Here is a 21,370-nt window from a genome sequence, read left to right on the forward strand (position 1 = left end):
TGTATTCCTTTGAATAGTACTGTGCTTTGTTTTGGGATGCAGTTAATTTACTTGGAATAAGCTCTATCCCTTCAGGGCAAGCCTTTTAAGCTTTTCGTAGGATCAATTTAAGTAGAATGATTAATCATCCCAGCCTGCCTGGGACTAAGGAGTTTCCCAGGACATGAGGCTTCAACTAGGATTGAGGAGGTTTCTGAGAAGTTGGACTTTCAGTTTTAAAACTGGGAAAGCTCCAAGTAAACTTGGACGAATTGGTCATCCTAGATCCTGAACATGCTGCATTTCAGGGCTAGTTTAGTCCCACTAGTAAATTTTTGAGAACTCATATTAAGAGGTCTTTACACTCTAGCTGGTGAGAAATGTGCTATGCACAGCCCTGTGGAAGTTCTGGAAAGTGTTGAGTCTACTACTGTTTAATGGTGGTTCTTTCACTGGCCCTGAGTAGTTTCCTCTTATGTATGCTCAGATTAGTGCTCAGCCAAAGATTAACAGATCTGCCTGGAGGTCTTTTACTGTACATTTGCATCTTTCCTTCACTCTGTCCTGCAAAAATTCCAGCCACCTTGGCCTCCCTCAACTCTAATCTCTGATTCCTCTGTTTAGTGAGACTGTTAGCGTTCTCACACGCCTGGAAACTGCCTCCAGGCAGTCAGTTGGGCAATCACAGGGATTGTTTCCTTTCTGCAGGGGTCAGAGTCCTGCATTGCCTGTTGTCCACTGTCTGAAAACTATTACTTAATATATTTTGTCTGGATTTCTAATTGTTTAAGGTAGTCTCTGTTACTTCATTGTGGCCATTAAGCAGAAGCCTTACACTTTATATATTACACCTCAATATTTTAAAAATTGCTTGTGTTATAAATATTTGAAGGGGTCGCTCTTTTTCTGGTTACACAATTTTTATGCATTTGGTTTACTCTCTAAGACAATGAAATATTTAAACATAATAATGACAGCTGTTTTCAGAGATCCTTCTTCTATGTGTGTCTCAGCCTTGTGATAGATGTTTCATATATTATCTTGAATCTTTACCAAAAAAATTTAAAGATAGATATTACTGATATTATTATACCCATTACAGAGATGTCAAAACTGAGATTCAAGGTAGTTAGTAACTTGACCAAACTCATCAGCTAGTATATTGAACAGCTTACATTTAAATGTAGTTTCTTTGAATATTTGTTTATCTGTACCACAATGCCTAATGTGTAGTATTTAAGGAGACATCACATCAGAAACAGTTGGGGCCAAATGTTTTTGAGGTTAAAAGGTTAACTTATGCAGAAAATTTAAGTGACTCTGATGCAGGAAAACGGGTGTAGGGCGTGAGGAGGGCCATGTCCCAGGTCTCGGCTGAGCTGCTGGGATGTGCCCCACCAGGTGTGGGTCCTTGGCTTCGCGCAGGAAAGAATTTAAGTGTGAGCCACCATTGAGTAAAGATAGATTTATTTAGAGAGATACATACTGCATAGAGTGTAAAGCAAGAGAAAGGCAAGGAAAGAGATGTGGGAATTGGGTGCTCACATTAAAGTAAAAGTAGGTACACACTCCATAGACAGAGTGCAGGCCTTCTCTGAAGAGGAGGGAGCAAAAAGGGCCACTAGGCATGGTGTTGTCAGTTTTTATGGGCTCAGTAGCTTCACACGCCTACAGGTGGGACCTTTCCAACTGAGATTGCCAGGAATTGGGCCATCGCCCATTCTTTGGCCTTTTGCAGTTAGCCTTGGGACTGTCATGGCACCTGCGGGCATGTTATTTAACACACTGTTACAGTGAGCATATGATGAAGCTCAAGGTCTACTAGAAGTTAAACCTCTTAATCCTTAAGGCCAACTGGGAGTTGAATCTTCCACCATTTTGGTGAATCTTCCACCATTTTGGGGTTAAATTGCTGTCATTCTTTGAGTGGCTATGCCCTGCCCCCTTCCCTCCTGTCTCAACTCTGATAATAGTGTTTTACAATACAGGTGAATAGCCCATGTATTACTTTGCCTGTGTAGAGGGGAGGGGTAGTATTTATATGCATATAAATGTGTTTTTGGCAAAGTAAATAAAGGAACTTTACCTAAACCATGGTGACCTTCTTTGGACCCTGATGCCTTTGCATGCAATACTGAAATTGCATCCAATTCCCCAAATCACTAGTTTCCTAGGACTGTCGTAACAAATTACCACAACTTGTTGACTTTAAACAATAGAATTTTATTCTCTCACAGTTCTAGAGGCCAGAAATCTGAAATCAAGGTGTCAACATCATTGGGCCAACTGACATCCTGCAAAGTCCAACAGCCCCCATTTCTGGGCTCTCAGATGTCTGCCTGTGATCCCTCAACAGATAAAATACATTCTTTACCAGGCATGTTTCCTCTAACAAACTAATAGCCCTCGGTAATGCCTAATCTCACAATAGCTCAGGTTTACTTCAGCCCACCTTATCAGAGTCAAACCCCACCACCCTTTACTGACTCTAAACCTCCTAACTCACCTACAAACAATCAGAGACTTGTGCACAAGTTGATCAGGCACCTTGTGACCCGACCTCATAAAACACCCCAACAACCGGCCCTCAGTGCTCATGCAGTCACCCCTCGCCTGTGTGGCCCACTGTTGTCCATGACAGTATACTCTAATAAACTCTTTTCTATTCTTATACTTAATCTCTGGTAAATTCTTTTACCAAACCGCGTGTCACTGGCTCACTGACCCACCGCCCCATTGTGTCATGCAGCAAACATGATTCCTCTGAAGCCTCTCAGGGAGGCTCCTTCCTTGCCTCTTCCAGTTTCTAGTGACTCCTGTTGTTCCTTGGCTTTTGGCAGTGTAACTCCAACCTCTGCCTCCATCTTCACATGGCTTCTTTCCTGTGTTTTTCTGTCTCCCCTTCTCTTCTTTTGTAAGGACATGTCATTGGATTTAGGGCCCACCCTAATTCAGGATAATCTCATCTGTGAGCCTTAATTATATTTGCAAAGACCCTATTTCCACAGAAGGTCACATTCATAGGTTTGATACCTATGATCAAGGGTTGGGACTTGGACATATCTTCTGGGGGATACAATTCAACCCACTATAGTTTCTGTGAGAGCTCTGAGGGTCTTCAAAACTGGCTGGTCTTTAGGATTCTACCAGTAGGGTCATCATGCTATGTTGAAGGAGAGGTGTTTGAATACCTCTGTGTTCATTTCCATGGTTGTTGAAATTTTTAGACAGTTAAATACAGAAGAATGACTTTTCTTTGCTACTCCAACTCCCAGTGCTTGACCCAACGGAAGTTTGGTGCCCTATAACTCAGACATCTACCTCCTGCAATTACTCATAAATCATGACTAGGAAACAACTATAGACACCCAGATCTGAACAAGATGAACTTCTACTTTGTGTATCCAAGCCTGAGGGTGTCTTTATCCAGGTATTTTTCCATTTGAGCAGCAAGACAGCCTCTGGGTCTTTGCCACCTATGAGTCGGAGATTCTACCATCCAAGATTGTGATTCACTCTCTTTTTTCATATATTTGCTATCCTATGTTGCAACTTCTAACTTCTTTTTCTCCACACAGATGAGCAACAACTTTTCTTGCTAATTTTTCTTTGTAATCTCTCCAATGAAGTATCTTAAATATGATGGGATTGAATTTTTAAGGCATTACATTTAATAACTAGGTTATTACCACAGGTTAGTAACCTGCCTCATTAACTGGGCCCTTTGCTTTTCACTTTGCCACAGCATAATGAGATTATTAATTAGAGCAAGAGAATGCCATCCAGAGAGATGGCTAGGTCATTGGTCGTAATTCCTGGTAAACGATTCCAAGGGGTTACATTTAAATCTACATGAAATGACATTTCCCTTCAATGTAGACTTGTTTTTCTCTTTAAGTGGATTATTTTTATGTCCCTAAAATTCCCAGTTGTAATCCACCTAATGACTTATTCAGCTCAACAGTGGGGAAAATGGATTGCAGCAGTTAAAACCACAGGCTGGGGTTAAATCCTGGGTCTGCTACCCACTGTGTGTCATCGTGCAAGTTATTTTATCTCTCTCTGCCTCGATTTTTCATCTGGACAAGTGCGAGGATTAAATACATTCATACATATATAAAACTTAGGACAATACCTGGCACATCGTGAGTGTTTCATGTATGTGAGCAGTTATTTTTATTCATTAAATCCAAAGAAATGGCTTTTGGCTTCTGTGTAATAAGGCAGTTTAGTACTATGCATTTTCTGGGGTGGGGTTACAAGTTGAATTGTGTCTCCCTAAAATTCTATGCTGAAACCCCGGTACCTCAGAATGTGACCTTATTTGGACGTAGGTGTTTGGAGATAGAATCTTTACAGAGGTAATCAAGTTAAAGTGAGGTCATCAGGGTGGGTCCTAATCCGGTATAACTGGTAAAAGGGGAACTTGGTATACAGAGACATGCACAGAGGAAAAACATTGTGATGAGATATAGGGAGAAGGTGGCCATTTACAAGCCAAGAAAAGAGGCATGGAACAGATCCTTACCGCACAGCCCTCAGAAAGAACCAACCCTACCCATACCCTGATTTTGGACTTCTAGCTTCCAGAACTGTGAGAAAATAGTTTTCTGTGTTTAAGCCTCCTAGTGGTGGTACTTTGTTATGGCAACCCTAGGAAACATGGTTATAACAGGGAATCACTATCCCTAGGGAGCACATAATCTGGTAGGGGGGATGTATTCCATAAGACTCTGATCACGAGCAACAGAAATTTACGAAAGCTTGCTCAAACAAATAAGCCAACAAAAAGTAAACTTATAAGGATACAGAAGGTCTAATAAAATTCAAGCACAGAATTATATGTAAACATCAAAGTACTCCCTATATCTCTTGCTTCTGAATCCTCTCTTGGTAACCTTGAAGTTTTCCCCCATCCCTCCTCTCTCTCTCTCTTTCCCCCACTCCCGGCCCCGGTTTTCTACGCTTCCGCAATCTAGGTAGCAGAAAACATGGTCCCCAGTTGTGCCCAGGTTTGTGTCTTGAAGACACTGCCCCCTAGAAAGAAACTCATAAATCATGCTGTAATTTCAAATTCTCATGAGAGGGCATCTTATTCCTCCACCCTGAGTCACTGCCAACCCCATCAGCTGTGACCAGGGGAACAGTATTTCTGTGTACAAACATGGTACTTCCATTGTAACTATGTGGATGGAGTAAGGGGAGGAGCCATGACCGTAACAGGGGACAATGGGCAGATAATTTGAGGAGGGTTCTGTTAACAGTGATAAGTGGTCGCCTAGCTGTGATACCATATCACTGCATATCATGAAGCTGAAGAACTCTGAAGAAAATGATATGTCCAATAGCATTTGGCCTTTTATAGTCCTGGAGCTAGAGTTGCTTCTTCCACCTTCAAGTGGGTAGAAAGTAGTAGTGATGTAACCTTGGACATGTCACCATGCCTCTCTGCACCTCAGCTTTCTCATATTTCAAAAAGGGAGATAAATAATATTACTAATTTTCTAAGTTTCAGGAGGTTTAAATGTGTATTTGACGCATACAACTACCCAGTAAATGTTAGAAGCTATCGGCATCAATTTTTTTTAGTTATTGTTTTGTTTGTTTGTTTCTTAAACTTTTTATTTTATCTTATTTTTTTGTTGAGGAGGAGGTAGTTAGGTTTGTTTGTTTGTTTAATGGAGGTACTAGGGGTTGAACCCAGGACTTCGTGTGTGCTAAGCATTCACTCCACTACTGAGCTATATCCTCTGCCTGGCACCACTAGTATTTGATGAATCTTTATTATTTTACTTTTTCTTTCAGGCTGAATTCTCAGAGTTGAACCTAGCCGCCTATGTTACTGGAGGCTGTATGGTGGACATGCAAGTCGTGAGAAATGGGACCAAGGTTGTGAGGTAAGGAGGACTGAGATACAGAAAACTTAGATTTGATAGCTGTGTATGGGGTACCTCACATGACCAACCCTTCTGTCTCTTGCCTACAACTGAATTCCTGTACTACCCATGCTTTCATGTGTTCTTCCAAAGAGTTTGAGGGGTTGTTTGCGTAGGAATGACTAGTGGCACAAATAATATGGGGAAGCAGCTGAATGTCTTGGAATGAGCCTTGGGCTTGAAGAAAGAAGGCTTGGGCTCCATTTCTGGCTTTGTGGCTCTATTCAGGTGTATTATTTAGTCTCTCTTGCCCTCTGATTCTCATAAGCACCCTGACGATAGCAACATGGAAGTAAGTAGAAGGCACGTATATGAGAGCACCCTATTAATTCTAAAGTGCTGTACAAATGTAAGAGTGTATTAGAATAGGCTACATCCTGCTTCCAGCAATATGGAAGAATAAATGTTTGGAGAATCCCCTCCTCCTGGGACATCACACCTGAAAGTACTGGATAGAATATTTTACAAAAAATCTGTTTATAATATATGCTGAGCTGGAGAGGAAGTGAGGGGATTCTTTAGAGGCCCAGAAATGTAAAGAAAGTATAAATCTACAGGAGAAATAAATAGTATATTAAAATATTTCTATCTAGTTAAGCACTTGGAGAATGATAACAGACTAGGTCTTGTGAGAGGTTAGATAGGGAAGAAATAGTATTCAGATTTGGGGAAGTTAAGAAAATAGGAAGAAATTTGAGGAAAAAGTGGTATTTGTTCTTAGCCTTGTCAAAATGGTAGAATATGGGAATTCTGTGAGTTCTAAGAATAGGAAACAGTCTTTATACATACAGACAAGCAGAAAAAGGAGTACATTTGGGAAATTATGATAATTCAACTAATTCAGCCATCATTTACTGGGTGCTTGCCATGTACTAAGGAAGACATTTTGTGGCTTCCTATTTCCAGTAATGGTGGACTAAGTTATTCAGACCAACTCTAGATTATCTGAAAACAACTTAAAACTGGTTTTAAATAATGATAATTTTCAAGGCTTTCAAAGAGTTGATATGACAGGAAAGAATTATCAAGAAGAGAATGATAGGAAAATGAAAATCCAGAGAGATAAATGAGTACAAAAGCTACCTTTTTACTGAGAGTATTTGCTAAGTTCAGCAAATTTGAAAATTGGTTTGGTGGCCTACCAGGGGCAAAGGAGACAGAAATCAATACCCAGGGTTACTCAAGGTGTAATGGTAGACCTTCCCCAAAATAAGATGAGATCCCAAGGGACTACGTCTCAAGGGGAGTGTGAATTATAGGTAGATGAGCCCTCACAAGTCTTTGCAGCTTGAATTGCACTTTGGCCTTCCAGGGAACCTCAAGCATTACACTTAGTTTATGGTAATCCCACACATGCCAGAGGTAAAAGCAAATCCTGTTTAGTGGAAGGCACTTTCATCCTAGTCTTCAAATAATTATTCAAATAATTTTTTGTACAACAGCTAGCACATAGTCAAAGATAACCAGGTACAGATGCCGTGAATGAGAAGAAACAGGAACAACAGACAGCAGAAAGAGACCCTCAAAGACACCAGATATTGGAAATACCAGACACAGATTCTTAAAAGAAAAAAATCATACACATTAAGTTGAAAAAATTAGGTAGGAAGATCAGGGAATAGAAAATTACAAAAAATGACACAACCAATTTTATTAAAACCAAACAGAACTTCTAGAAGTGAAACCTACAATAACCAAAAATTGAAAGTGTTGTGTTCAGTGGCACATTCAACACCACTGAAAAGCTATTAATGAAGTGAAAGGTAGAGCTGAAGAAATGATCCCAAAAGAAGCACAGAGAGAAAAAGCTCAGAAATGCAGAAGAGATGGTTATATTTCCTGAGAAGGTCTAACATTCATTTAACCAGAGTTTCAAGAAGAGAGGGAAAAGAGAATGGGCCAGAGGCAGTGTATTAAGAAGTGATGCCTGAGAGTATTTCAGGAGGATACCAAACCACCAAAAGCAGAAGCTTAACAAATTTCAAGCAGTATTAATAAAAAGAATTCTACACCAAAATACAATGGTATTAAGTGTAGAAATAGGAAGAAAAATAAAAAGTAGCCAGAGGAAAAAGGTAGATTACTTGATTGGAGTAACAGACTGACAGTTGGCTCCCAGGCAGTAGGGGTGGAACAATACCTTCAATGTACTGAACTGTATTTTATGAAACTGTATTTTATGAAGGCAAAATAAAAACATTTACAAAGAGAAGCCTCTCACTAAGGGAAATTGTAAAATAAGTCCTTGAGGCAAAAGGAAAATGATCGCAAAATAATATAGAGCAGCAAGAAGATATGAAGAGCAAAGAAGGTGGAACTGCTTATAAACATGGTCTTCAAAAAACTATAATAATGATAATAATGATGTCTTGTGTATTTAAAAAATACATGAAGGATTAAAATACGTAACAGTAAGTTAGTAGGGGCTGCAGCTAAATCGAAGGCCCTTGTGTTGTCAAGGAGGAAAGCCAATGTATTGATAATAGTCAATGATTAATAATGGGCTTTGAAAAGTTAAAGATGAAAATTAAAGAATTAAAGAAAAATAAAATGTAATCTCTATGGTAATTGCTTAAAATAGGAAACAGAATTTGTTCTTAAAAATTATGAGGGAGAAAAGTAGAAATAAGAAAAGAGAGAAAAACCAACATAGAACAAGTGTGATAAATAACACAAAATAAGATGATAGGCGTAAATCTATATATTATAAACAGGCTGATGCTCTGAATTGTGTCTACAGCAGTAATGATTACTAAATATTGAAAATTCTTTCTATACAAGTTGATAAACAGCCTCTGCCCACCCTTACCCCATGGATGGGCATGGCCACTGGACTGCTTTTTTGTCTCCCAGTTCACCACACTTCTGTCCCCCATCCCATATCCTTATTTCTCCCATGATCAGAAGATGCCCAGACATTGTAGGGGAGATACAACCTTGGCAGCAGTAGTGGAACCCCAGAGAGCAAATGCCTGGTTCCCTTTGTCCCTTCAGGGCTGTTTGCCTGCGTGTCCCCTAGAGTCGCCCTCTCATGGACACTTGTAAGAACTGCACTTCCTCAAAGTACACTACAAGTTGCTAAATATTTATATCACCAATATAGATCAGTAATTACATTAAAAGTAAATGAACTAAATGCCCTAATTTATAGAGCATCTACAGCAAGATTGTTGGAGTGGATTTATTTTTAAAGATCCAACTATATTCTATTCAAGAGATTCATCTATAACATAAGAATATAGAGAGTTTGAAAGTTAGCAGAAATATGTATATAAATACCATGTAACTACTGGGGAGAAGAAAGCTAGCCAATGTATTTGTACTAACATCGGGGCAAAAATAGACTTCTAGGTGAAAAGCATGACGAGGGAAAAAGGAAATAACGCATTAGGATAAAGGAGTCATTGACCAAGAAGATAATAATTTTAAATTTATAAGGCACCAAAAAGTGCCTCAAAATGTACTTCAGAAATTGGCAAAACTACAAAGAGGGAAAAAAATAAGTCTGCCATCATGGGAGATTTTGAGAATGGTGGTACATATATACATTTATCTACTTCTCACAGTAGCCTCCTTTTGCACGTAAGAACAGTAAAAAACCTAAAATGCATTATTTAGGAATCTGTGTATGTTCCTATTTGGGATTATTTGTGCTTATGTCCTGCTTCCCTATCTGTGGAAGGGACTAGATCATCTTCTTTTGTAATATGTAGAAATGAGAACATCTGTTCCATGTAATTTGGCTCAAATTTGGCTGCAGATTAGAATCACTTGGGAAATGTTTTAGACTCTTGATGCCCAGGCAATAGGAAAGACCACTTACACTAGACTCTAAGGGTAGAATTTAGGTATCCATAGTTTTAAGTCTCTCCAAGTGATTCCATTGGGTAGCCTGATGGAGAATCTCCCCAGACTGCTGGCACATTGGCCCTGTACTGGGGCTGGGTGGTCTGTAAAGCTGAGGATCCTGGGGATGTGCTGCCTGAACAAGATCACTTTACAAAAATGGGCATCCCAAGCTCTGTCTAGACCAGCCATCTTCTTCCAGAATTTATAAAAATGTTTATTTACAAAATTAAATTTACAAAACTATTCCAGGTACTTCTTCATCAGCTAGTCTCCCAGCATTTAGGAATGGCAAACTTTGAAGGCAGTTGTAATGGATTAAATTGTGTTCCCCCCACCCCCACCACCCAAAAAAAAGATGTGTTAAAGTCCTAAGCTTCATACCCTAGAATGTAATCTTATTTGGAAGTTGGGTCATTTCAAATGTGATAAGTTAAGATAAGGTCATCCTGGAGTAGGGTGGGCCCTTCCTTATATGAAGTGGGAAACACAGAAACAGGGAAAAAGCCATGTGGTGATAGAGGCAGAAATTTGAGTGTTGCATCTACAAACCAAGGAATGCCAAGGATTGCAATCCTAGCAAAGCTAGGATTCAAGCCTAGAAGACAGACATGGTACGGATTCTTCATCACCTGTCAGAAGAAACCAACACTGCTGACACCTTGATTTCAGACTTCAAGTCTCCAGAACTATGAGAAAATAAATTTCTGTTGTTTTAAGCCATCCAGTTTGCGGTACTTTGCTAAGGAAGCCCCAGAAAACTAATACAACAGTGCTTCTCAAATTTTAACATGTATACTTGTTAAATTGCATTATCATCCACTAGGTCTTCAGGTTGGACCTGAAATTCTGAGTTTCCTACATACTTTCAGATGAAGCCACTGTTGCCAGTCCTGCAGACCTTGACTTGAGCACAAATGGTATGGACAGGCTCCCAGATGCTGCTGCTGCTGCTGGTGGAAGACCATACCTTGAGTAGCCAGGGCTGTGAGGACAGTGCCCTGGGTTCAAGGGTCCATAGGGCTTTTAAGATTTATTTCATCCATGCCCAGGATGTTGCTTACAATCTCAGCGAGGCAGCTTGTTTCAGCAAGCCACAGGTTATAAGGTGCCACACCTGCAAGAACATACACACAAACCAGATAGCCCCAGCCTGACTCACACTGTCCTGCAGGTGAGGAGACAGTAGAATCATCCTCAGGTACATAGTGCCATACCAAGCCCTGGCTGTGGTCTCCCAAAGCAAGAATATTGAGCAATGCTCTTGACTTGTAGTATATTCTTTCAAAGAGACTTAGGTGTTGCATTGAAAATGCCCTTAGGTGCTTCCAAGTATGCAATATGACCAAAGCCTAGATCCTCTCAAGTTTTGCTCATGGGGAATATCTTCAGGGAAGATGACCGGGAGGGGTGGTAGAGCAGACCACTGCTGGTTTTCTTCAGCATCTATTCCTCCTGCCTTGGGGAACAGCAGCTAGATTTCTTCCACAGCTTGCAGTCTGTGTGGTATCCAGAGCTGACAGCACATAACCAGCCTTAGAATCAGAATGTCACACTAGGGGGAAAAAAGACTATCACCTTTGGACCCAAGCCAGGCCAATGAGAATTCACGTGAGACTTTTGCTCGAATGCTTGGGTAAGAAACACATGTGTTCTGCTGGGGCTGCTAAGCTGGTGGGATGGACTCCTGGAGCTGCCAGTGGCCATGGTTCTTTCTCCTGGAGAGAAGGATTCGCTCAGAATGAAGCCAAGGCAAAGGAAAACACAGCCAAGATAGAGAGAGAAAGAGAGTAAATGACCTGATGATGTTATTCAAGGCCCTAGATTCCGACTCATCTCCAAACTGGAGCCAGAAAAAAATCCTTTTTGGTGAAGCCAGCTTGAATTGCACATACAGAATTCATGAATTTTTATTTATTCAACAGACACTTCATTGGATTTCCTATGTGCTAGACACTGTTCCAAGGAGTTAACATGTATTGACTCATTTCATCCTTTCAACAATCCTATAAGGTGTGTACTATAATAATCCACATTTTGTAGATGAAGAGGCTGAAGCACCAATAATGGAATCAAGGTCTCCAGCCAGTAAGGGGCAAGTCTAGGATTCAAGCCTAGGCAGTTGGCCCCAGAGCCTTTGTGTCACCACTTACTGGACTGCCTCTTTAACAAGGGGGGATTGTTTTATAGTCACAGCTGCTTAAAGAGGCAGTAAATTCCTCATAATGAGTAGTATGCAAAAATAAAATTAGATAGTAGACAAATATTGAGGGGATACAAGAATATGAATTTTAGGCAGTGGGAACTTAGTGAAATCAAAGGGCACTAATTAGTAAAATGGAAATATATGGAAGTATGAAACTAATTGATGAAGGTATTTGGTTAGAGTAAGAATAATTTCTAATGATAATGTTTAAATCACTTTTAACTCTAGTAAAAAGGTTAGAAGACAAAAGAGTTGAATGTAACAATAGCTACAATGATTTGTTAATGAATATACAATATAAAAAGATGTAAATTGTGGCATCAAAAACATAAAATGTAGGGAGGGGTGAGTAAAAGAGGAGTTTTTGCATGTGATTGAAGTTAAGCTGTTACCAGTTTAAAATAGATTGTCATAACTGTATGTTTCACGGTAACCATAAAGCAAAAACCTATAGTAAATACACAATTAGAAAAAGAAAGGATTCAAAGCATAACAAAGCATGTGTAGGTTGCTTTTCCTTAGAAATCTGTTGCTCAGACCTGAGGTTCTGCTTCTCTCTGAACCTCAGCTTTTTCTGTAAAAGGTAATAGTGTTATTTTACATAATTTTTGTAAGGATTAAAGGAGATGTTATGTGAAAAGTTTTTTCGTTCATGAACAAATGTTTATTAAGGGCCTACTACGTTCCAGGCTCCATTTCAGATATTACGAATTGAATCAGACAGGGACTAGGCAGAACACAGTATTCACCCCCAAATGGTTTAAATCAGGATATTTCGATGAAGGAATCACTTACAGAGGAGTGTTTGGGGCTCAGGGAACACGCGGCATCCAATAGCAACAGCAGGAAGCCGTTATCGTCCTTAGAGGTGAAGGGACGAGGTGAGGAAGTAGTTACTAGACTATATCTGGTAGATTTCACCTACACTTGGTCAGGAGAGCCATGCCGTAGGAGCAGTAGTTGTAGAGGAACTCAGCTATCTCCAGAATCATGGCAGTGAAGCAGGGTGGGCACTTAGGAAAAAACACCACCACCCTTCTCTATCCCTGCCCTTCAGTCTCCTGCTGGGACCTCACTTTGGCTGAGCCAAGCAGAGACCAGTGAGCAAGAAAGCCCAATTAATGCTATCCACTGAGGTCAGCCTCCCAGGGCTCAGAGCATGGCAGAGAAGAGTAGGGTTGGGGCAGGAGGGCCCCAAAAGAGAATAACTCTCTTAGGAATCACCAGTGAACAAAACAGACCACATCTCTCCTCAAGGTCACATTCTACTAAGGCTTTGTAAATGGCAAAGTGTTACACATGAGTTGATTAAATCATGGGTAATTGTGGTAATTAAATTGGTGGCACCCTTTACTCTGGTTTCTGTCAAAAACCCAGACTAAGGGTGAACTGCCAGCCAGCTTGAGGTGCTCAAGAGCAACTCAGACAATCCAGGTTCTCAGTAAAGTTGCATAATTCTATTTAGAGAGCAGAGCAGGGGCCATTCCAGGGCATGTTAAGATTCATGCTTTGTGGATGGCTGTGGCCATTCTGGGCCCAAATTCAAGCCTGGCTTCACAATGGAGCAATAAAAAAAAAAAAAAAATAGGGCAGCCGTGTCCATACAGACAGATGGGATTCAAAATACAGGACAGGGGAAACCAAGAATGAAAAACACCCAAGTAGGCAGGCATTAATGAGGCCCTAGCCTAATTACGCAAGCCCTGCTCTCAGTGTCCTGCATTAGGCAACACTAAATTACAGGCACCCGTTCAAACCACAGCGGCTGATAATGTGTCTCTGCTCATTAGAAGGTCAGGCCTCAGGGAAGGTTGAAGAGAGGGAGCCAGAAAGCATAAGTAACACAAGACCTTGAGGAAAGGCATCAAAGCTCTCGAAAACTAACCCCAGTGCCCACCTCAGGCTGTTTGCAGGGATAATTTTGAGGACAAGATGGAGCTGTGTGGGCCTGTCCCAGAGGAGAAGTTGTTTTACAAAATCTTAGAAGAGTCCCTTAGAGTTTTCTGTGTGCCCCCATTTTACAGATGGGCAAACTGTGGCCCAGGAACCAGGGAGGAAGATGACTTGTATGAATCCTCCTAGCACATTAGCTTTTGTGTCAGGATCAGCTCTCAATCCTGAGTTTCTATCCCGAGAACTCCAAACATCCCATCAAGAATATTATAAAGTAATGTTTATTTCACAAATAATTGCTCAGAGTCTTCTGAGCTTCCTGAACTTGGAATTTCCAATTCATTCACTCAACAAATATTTATTGAGCAAATTCAGAGTGCTAGGCTCACTCCAGCAAGTCACAAAGAGCTCAGTTTCTGCTCTCCCTTCTTGGTGCCTGTGTCTGTTTGGAAAAGCATTCCCTCTTATTCTCCTAAATGGTTATACACACACGGAGCTTATCCTACTTTCCTCTCTTTCATTCATTAAAGATATGCCGGGCACACAGGATACAGCAATGAAAAAAGTAGACAATAGCCCTTGTGGAGCTGAGATTTAAGCCAAAGAAAACTGACAACAAATAAGAAAACAAATATTCTAATGGCAGGTAGTGAGAAAAGGTTGAAGCAAAAGAAGAGATAGCGACCAGTATTCAATGCCGGGTGATTAGGGAAGGCTTCCCTGAAGAAATGACTTGAGTAGAAAGAAACCTAAATAAAGTGAGCAGAATGAGCTCTGTGGGTTTTGGAGAGGAGCTTCCCTCTCTCTCTACTGAGTGGATGTGCACACAGGTAATGGGCAGCATTGGGGCCAGAAGAGGCAAAGAAAGAAGACAGAGACCTCCCTTGGCCTGGCTCACTCATGTTCCCTTCTCTGCCTTCTTCCCCAAAGTAGAATTTGGCTCCCTTCCTCTGTGCTCATAAAGCATCTAGGACTTGCCCAGGTAGGCAGCATGGCTTCACAGCTGGAAGCCCACCTGTAGGGGCAGAGCAGGCTGTCAGGGATGGTTCCCAGCTCTCCCTTCTGCAAGCTGTGAGGCCCTGGATTAGTCTGTCTACCTTTTTAGCTCTTGGTTTCCCTATCTGTAAAGTGGGAAGAAGCAGTCATTACTTCTGAGAGTGATATGCATGAAGTAGGTAGAGTGATGTCTGGTGGGCAGTCCTGGCAGCTGTTCTCCACTCCTCTGGAAACACCCTGCAGATGTTAACACATCACAACCTCTCATTTCCTTTCAAATTTCTGATCAGATGCCACCTCATCACAGAGACTTTGCCAGACTATACTATCCCCACACTCGAGGCCCAACTATGCATTTTCTTCCTTCAAGCATTTGTCACTGCCTGCAATTATAGATAGGTAGATAGATGAATGACGGATGATTGACTGATTGACAGATAGATTAGATACATTAGCAAAATCTAGTAATTAATATTATTATATTAATGTCTAATATATCATAATATATGCAGATGATATGCTTTATGTAATTGTATTATATATACATTAATATAATATTATAATTGCAATGTATATTTTATTATATATTGATTGTATTATATAATTATTATATTATTATATTACAGATATAGATAAGATATGCTATTATATAATTTATTTTATTGTATTATTTTCTAGAACAGAAGACCATGTAGGCAGGATCTTTGTTTTGCTCCCACTGTATTCCCAGCCCCCTATAACAGTGCCTGTTGCATATCACTTTCTCAGTAACTGTTTGTTCAGTGCCTGAAGGAATGAACCAGCCCTTAACCAATGGCTCTGTGTTCAGTGCTCTTCCTACATTGTGATGGATTCAGGAGGGCAATAATCATTATTTACTTCTCATGTCTCTTACTGGACTGGACTTTCCTTTAGGATCAGGTTAAGGGCTGTTTTCCAAATTGTACCCCTAGCGTCTTGGCACAGTGCCGAAATCTTTGCTGAAAGCATTCAGGCCCAGCCGACTCTGAATGAATAAGAATCCCACAAGTTTGCAAAGTAAAAAGCTCACGACTGAGAGGACTCTAGCCAGCTTGCACCAGGCGCGAACTTGCTGACCGGCACACCGCCCACCGCCTTCTCTCCCCGGGAAGGGACGGGGTCTGGGAGGCCAGGGACAATGAGGCATTGAGGGTCCCAGCAGAGCAGCCTTGGCGGGGGGAGGTCCGATCTATCTCTTCGCCCAGGGCCTTTGCCCTCAGCACTGCAGGAGAAAGCAGGATCCCTGGGGACTTGCAGAGGTGGGGCGTGGGAACGGGAAGAAAGCAGCACAAGAAAGAGACAGTGAGAGTCTGTAAAGAAATGCCAGGCTCCGCTGCCCATGCGTCTCCAGCCAACAGGCCAGCGGCAGATCTGCCAACTCCCCCAGGAGAGGGAGCGGCTCGCTGGTGGAGAAAAACAGTGTGGCTCCTCATTCCCAGGATCATAGAAATTGGAGATGGGAGAGACCTGGGAGGCCACTGAGTCCCCGCCTGCCCCGCGCACACCTTCCTTCCCCTGAGCTGCTGCCACTCCCAGGAATGGCTTTATTGCTGGGTCCCACTCTGCCGTCCCCAGGGCACCTGCTCTCAACCCGATACAATCCACTGTGGGAGAAATTGCCCCAATAGTCACTTCACCATTCTGACTTTGGCATCCTGTTTCTCATTCAACAGCAATCACTTTTTACTAAAAGACTACTCAGTACCTGGGGACTTCTCAGCAGTAGGTAATTTGATCCCCTTTTTGAAAAAAGTGAAGGGATGCTTTCTGAGAAGGGTAATGCTTAGGTCCAATGTCACACAGCTAATGAGTAGGGGACTGGGGTTCAAACGCCCGTGGTTTTATTTCACACCGCCCTTTGACCTGGTGGGCACAGCTTGATACTGGAAACGACACTAGTGTTGGTGGCAGGTGGTCCTGAGTTCGAATCTTGGCTCCCCACTCACTGTGTGACGTCACAAGTACCTCACTCTCTGATTCTCAAGTTCTTCAGTTGTAAACTAGAAGTATTACCTACTCAGAGGGCTGAAAGAGGAAGTCTGCTAATGCCTGAAACATAGTGAGTGCTCTCTAAATGTTTAGCCTGCCCCCTTCCTCACCCTCCCACTCCATGACTCGTCCTGCACACTCTTTCTTTCCTGGCTCCCAGGATGAATCTGGTGGAGAGAGGGAGGGGAAGGAAGAGACTGTCTAGGACCCCCTCCCCCCCCAGGTAACAACATAGAAGAGTGATCTATTTACAGTTTGCCAAATGTTTTCAGACTCTGTCTCTTGATTTAAGTGTGTCCATCTGCTTCCCAGGGGCTGGTTGATTCACCAGTTCAGTCAGTTGACCCACCAATTTCAAACTTTGAAGTTTGAATAATTTAAGAACCCCCTGTCCTATTTACTAAAATGCAGATACTTAGGCCCCATTGCCAAAAAGTCTGATTCCTGGGTGGAATCTGCAGGAATCTGCATGTTGTCAAGCTCTACCAACAAGAGTTCCAGACCAGGAGTCCAAGAGCTCCACTTTAAAATCCATTGCACAACTAGCCTATGAAGAAGAGCCGCAGGCAGACAACTGGAACACAGAATGATACATTACTTGATTTTATTCTATGTAGTTTTAAAATAAATGTGAACATTTTAGCAATAGTCATATAAAATCAACTTGGCATAGAGAAGTTACAGCTTCAATGTCTAGCTCTACTAGCTACCGACTATGGGGTTTTAGAACAGTAATTGCTTCCTTTCTGAACGTATTTCCTCGTTGGTACATGAGGATGGCAATTCCAGCTGGACAGGGGATAGAATCAAAAGAGGTAATAGGTATGAACATACTTGATAAGTTATGACATGGTGTATAAACGTTACATGTTATAGTAAGATAAACAATTTTTTTTCTGGGATATGTCTTTATTTATCTCATAAAGAGTATTTCTGTGCCATTAAGCCTATTTTCTGGCACTCTGGAATATAGCCCTTTACCTTCTGTAGTGTCTGTCCTGATAGCAGTGAAGTGTCTGACAAGGAAGTCAACCCTTGGACAGTCAGCCCTTCATTGAAAGAGGGAGCCTCCAGGAGGGAACTGGTGCCACCATCCCTGGGGAATATCAGGTCTCCCGACCCCTGAGTTTCCCCTGGTGAAGTTGATGATGATGATGATGATGATGATGATGATGATGATGATGATGATGATGTGTGTGTAACTTTTTCTCACATTAGCATTTTTCATTCTCTACCACCATTCCTAACGTAGACAACATCACTTTTCTTCCTCACCTGAATTTCTGTAGTATCCTCCTTACTGGTCTATTTGCCTCTGCCTCGATTATCAATTGCTGTTTAACAAACTACCCCAAAACTTAGCGGCTTACAACCTCAGTCATTTTATCTGCTTTCAGTCTGTGGTCAGGAATCTGGGCAGGGCTGGGGCAGGCAGTTCTTCTGCTGCATGCCTTGTTGGCTGGGCTGCACACAGCTTGTGGCTTGGCTGGGCTGGAAGATCATGTCACCTTTCGGCTCACGTCTCTGGTACCTCAGTGCACTGCACGTGGTCTCTCTTTCTCCACGTGGCTAGTGTACGTCCTCACAGTACTGTAGTCTCAGGATGGTCAGGCATCTCACATAAAAGCTGGTTTTCAAGAGGACACGTTACAGGAGGGATAGAAGGTATAAATATCTTAAAGGCCAGGGTTAGAAGTTTCACAGCATCGCTTCTGCCACATTCTAGTGGTCAGAGGCAGGCACAGGGGAAAACTAGATTTAAGAAGACCCTACCTGTTGACAAAAGGAGCAGCAAAGAATTTGAGGACATGTTAATCCACCATGGCTCCCTTCCATTCATTGTCCACACAGCAGCCAGAGTGATTCTTTCAAAATTAAATCAGATACCAAGCCCATGTTTAAAACCTGCCAAGGGCTTCCCACTCCTCTTAAAGTGGAAGTCACAGTCCTGACCATGCTCTGTGGGACCCCTGTCGTTTATATGTCCACTTTCTCTCCACCTGCTTCCCCATCAGCCACACCAGTTCTCCTATTCTGTGCTGTTCTTTAAACAGGTCAAGTGTATTTTCCTCTCCTCAGAGCTTTTGCACTCTCTATTTCTTCAGCCTGGGAAACTTCCCTCCCAGATATGAAGGTGGCTCGCCCCCTCATGATATTTTGGCCTTGCTCTAGTGCTACCACTTCCTTCTTTGACCATCCTATCCAAAATAACTTTCCACATGGATCTCTAAACCCTCACCTTGCTTTATTTCTTAACGGCCATGATCACTGCTGCCATGTTTGTTTGTCCTCTTTGCTTGTTTCTAGCACTAGAACATAAGCTTTTTTGGGCAGGGATCTTGTCTGTTGTGCAAATCACTACATCCCTGGTGTCTGGAATGGTGACAGGCACCATTTTGGTTGAATGAGTGACTGATTCTTACATCCTGCCTTTTGTTTTGTTTTCTGAATTTGGACCTATCTCCCCACTGCAGACTAGGAGGTCCTTGAGGGCAGATGTCATGTTGCTTTCATCACTGCAACCAGCTGGCATCTAATGTGGTACTTGTCAGCTGTGGGTTGGGTGCTAGGTTTGAGCCCCACCCCGGTTTGAAGCCCCAGTCTTGCTCTTTTAGAAGTTCCTGTTGTCCTCCTTTGCTCTGAAACATATATTGACTCAAAATGATATGGCCTGTTACACTCCCCATATTACATATGCGGAAACTGAGTCACAGAGTAGCTAAATAACTTGCCTAAGGTCACGTAGAAAGTGGAAGAGCCAAGATTTAAGCCCAGGAAGGCTAACTCTAAACCCATGCTCTTAAGGGCTTCAACATACTGCCTCCACGTGATTGAGTCCTTGGTCACAGCCAGCCTATTTTGTACCATTTCGTAACTGTTCTATGCTTGCACAACCTGTTTCCTCAGTTAACTTGGGTTTGTGTCTTTTGATTTTCTTTTAAACCAGCTCTATTGTTTACTAGCTCTGTCACTTACATGGGGCAAGTTGATGAACCTTTCTGTGCCTCAGTTTCCCCAGATATAAAACAGAGATAATAATAGTTCCTAACCCAAGGTATGGATGAAAGGATGAAAAATGAAATGAGCTAATTCAATACAAAAGACGCTTACAGCAGCACCTGCCATATAGTTAGCACTCAATAAATCTTAGCTATTATTATGATTTATTTCCCCCAAAGTACGAAATACAGCTTTAGCCCTGGGCCATACACTCTTATGAGTACTTTTGCCTCTACCAATAGACATTGAGACTTTTTACTTGCTAACCAGGACGCCCACTATCCCCCCAACAAAGAGCTTTAGATCCTAACACTGTTTGCCCTTCTTCTAGTGTCGTACTCATCCTTTCACGTTCCCCCAGAGTGAACTGAGCCTGCCTCGAGCCAGGCTTTCTGTGAGGCACTTCCTATACACACGTCACTTTATATTCTTGTCCTTGTATCACAGTTGGAGAAACTGAAGCCCTCAGAGCTTATGTAACTGGTCCCCAAGGAACCTGGCGAGACAATAGAGTAACCTAATCAGTCCTTCACGCTCTCCCCTGCCCACCTCCAATCTTTTTTTCTCTATACCGCAGCCAGACTGCGTTTTTCTCTCTCTTTTATGAATTAATAGACTTTATATTTTTAGAGAGATTTTAGGTTCACAGCAAAATTGAGAGGAAGGTACACAGAGTTCCCATACGCCCCATGTCCTCTCACATGCAGAGCCTCCCCCATTATCCACATCTCCCACCAGAGTGGCACGTTTATTACAATTGACGAAGCTACACTGAAACATCATTATCACCCGGAGTCCATAGTCTACACTAGAGTTCTTTCTTGGTGTTATGCATTCTGTGGGTTTTGTCAAATATGTAATGACACGTATCCCCCATTATCATATCATATGGAACAGTTTCCCTCCCTGATAATCCCCTGGGCTCTGCTTAATTCATGCCTCCTTTTCCTTAACCCCCTGGCAACCGCTAATCTTTTTTACTGTTTCTATAGTTTTGCCTTCTCCAGAATGTCATGTTGTTGGAATCATACAATATGTACTCTTTTTAAAAATCTAATTTGATCATGTCACTCCATCGGTTAAAAACCCTTCAATGCTTTCCTTGTACTCTTTTGTTCTCTAATTGAAGTATAGTTGATTTACAGTGTTGTGTTAGTTTCTATTATATAGCATAGGGATTCAGTTATACATTTATATATATATATATATTTTTTTTTTCCCTTTACTGTGGCTTGTGTGGTCTGGCCCCACCCACCCCACCAGCCTCCTCTTGCTGTTTCTGCAGCAGCCACATCAGCTCTTGCTCAGTTCTTCAACCCTCATCTGTTCTCTCCTGTCACAGGTTTTCACATATTCTGTTCCCTCTGCCTTGAAAGTTCCCTCCTCCGCATTTCACCTAGAAGACTCCTACTCATCCTTCACATCTCAGCTCAAGTGTCACTTAGGGAAACCTCTTAACCCTCCCATATGATAGTCACCTTGCCTGAATAAGTCATTGAATAAG

General features: G+C 41.9%; 1 protein-coding gene across 1 annotated transcript in view; it reads left to right on the forward strand.

Moving 5' to 3' along the window:
* Window positions 1-21,370, forward strand: part of SYN3 (synapsin III) — a 444,384-nt gene that overhangs the window by 85,649 nt on the left and 337,365 nt on the right. Inside the window, 1 exon segment of the mRNA XM_032493378.1 lies at window positions 5,785-5,876. Coding sequence (XP_032349269.1) covers window positions 5,785-5,876 — 92 coding nt within the window.

Source organism: Camelus ferus, chromosome 12, assembly GCF_009834535.1.
Source record: "Camelus ferus isolate YT-003-E chromosome 12, BCGSAC_Cfer_1.0, whole genome shotgun sequence".
In the NCBI taxonomy this organism is placed as follows: Eukaryota; Metazoa; Chordata; class Mammalia; order Artiodactyla; family Camelidae; genus Camelus; species Camelus ferus.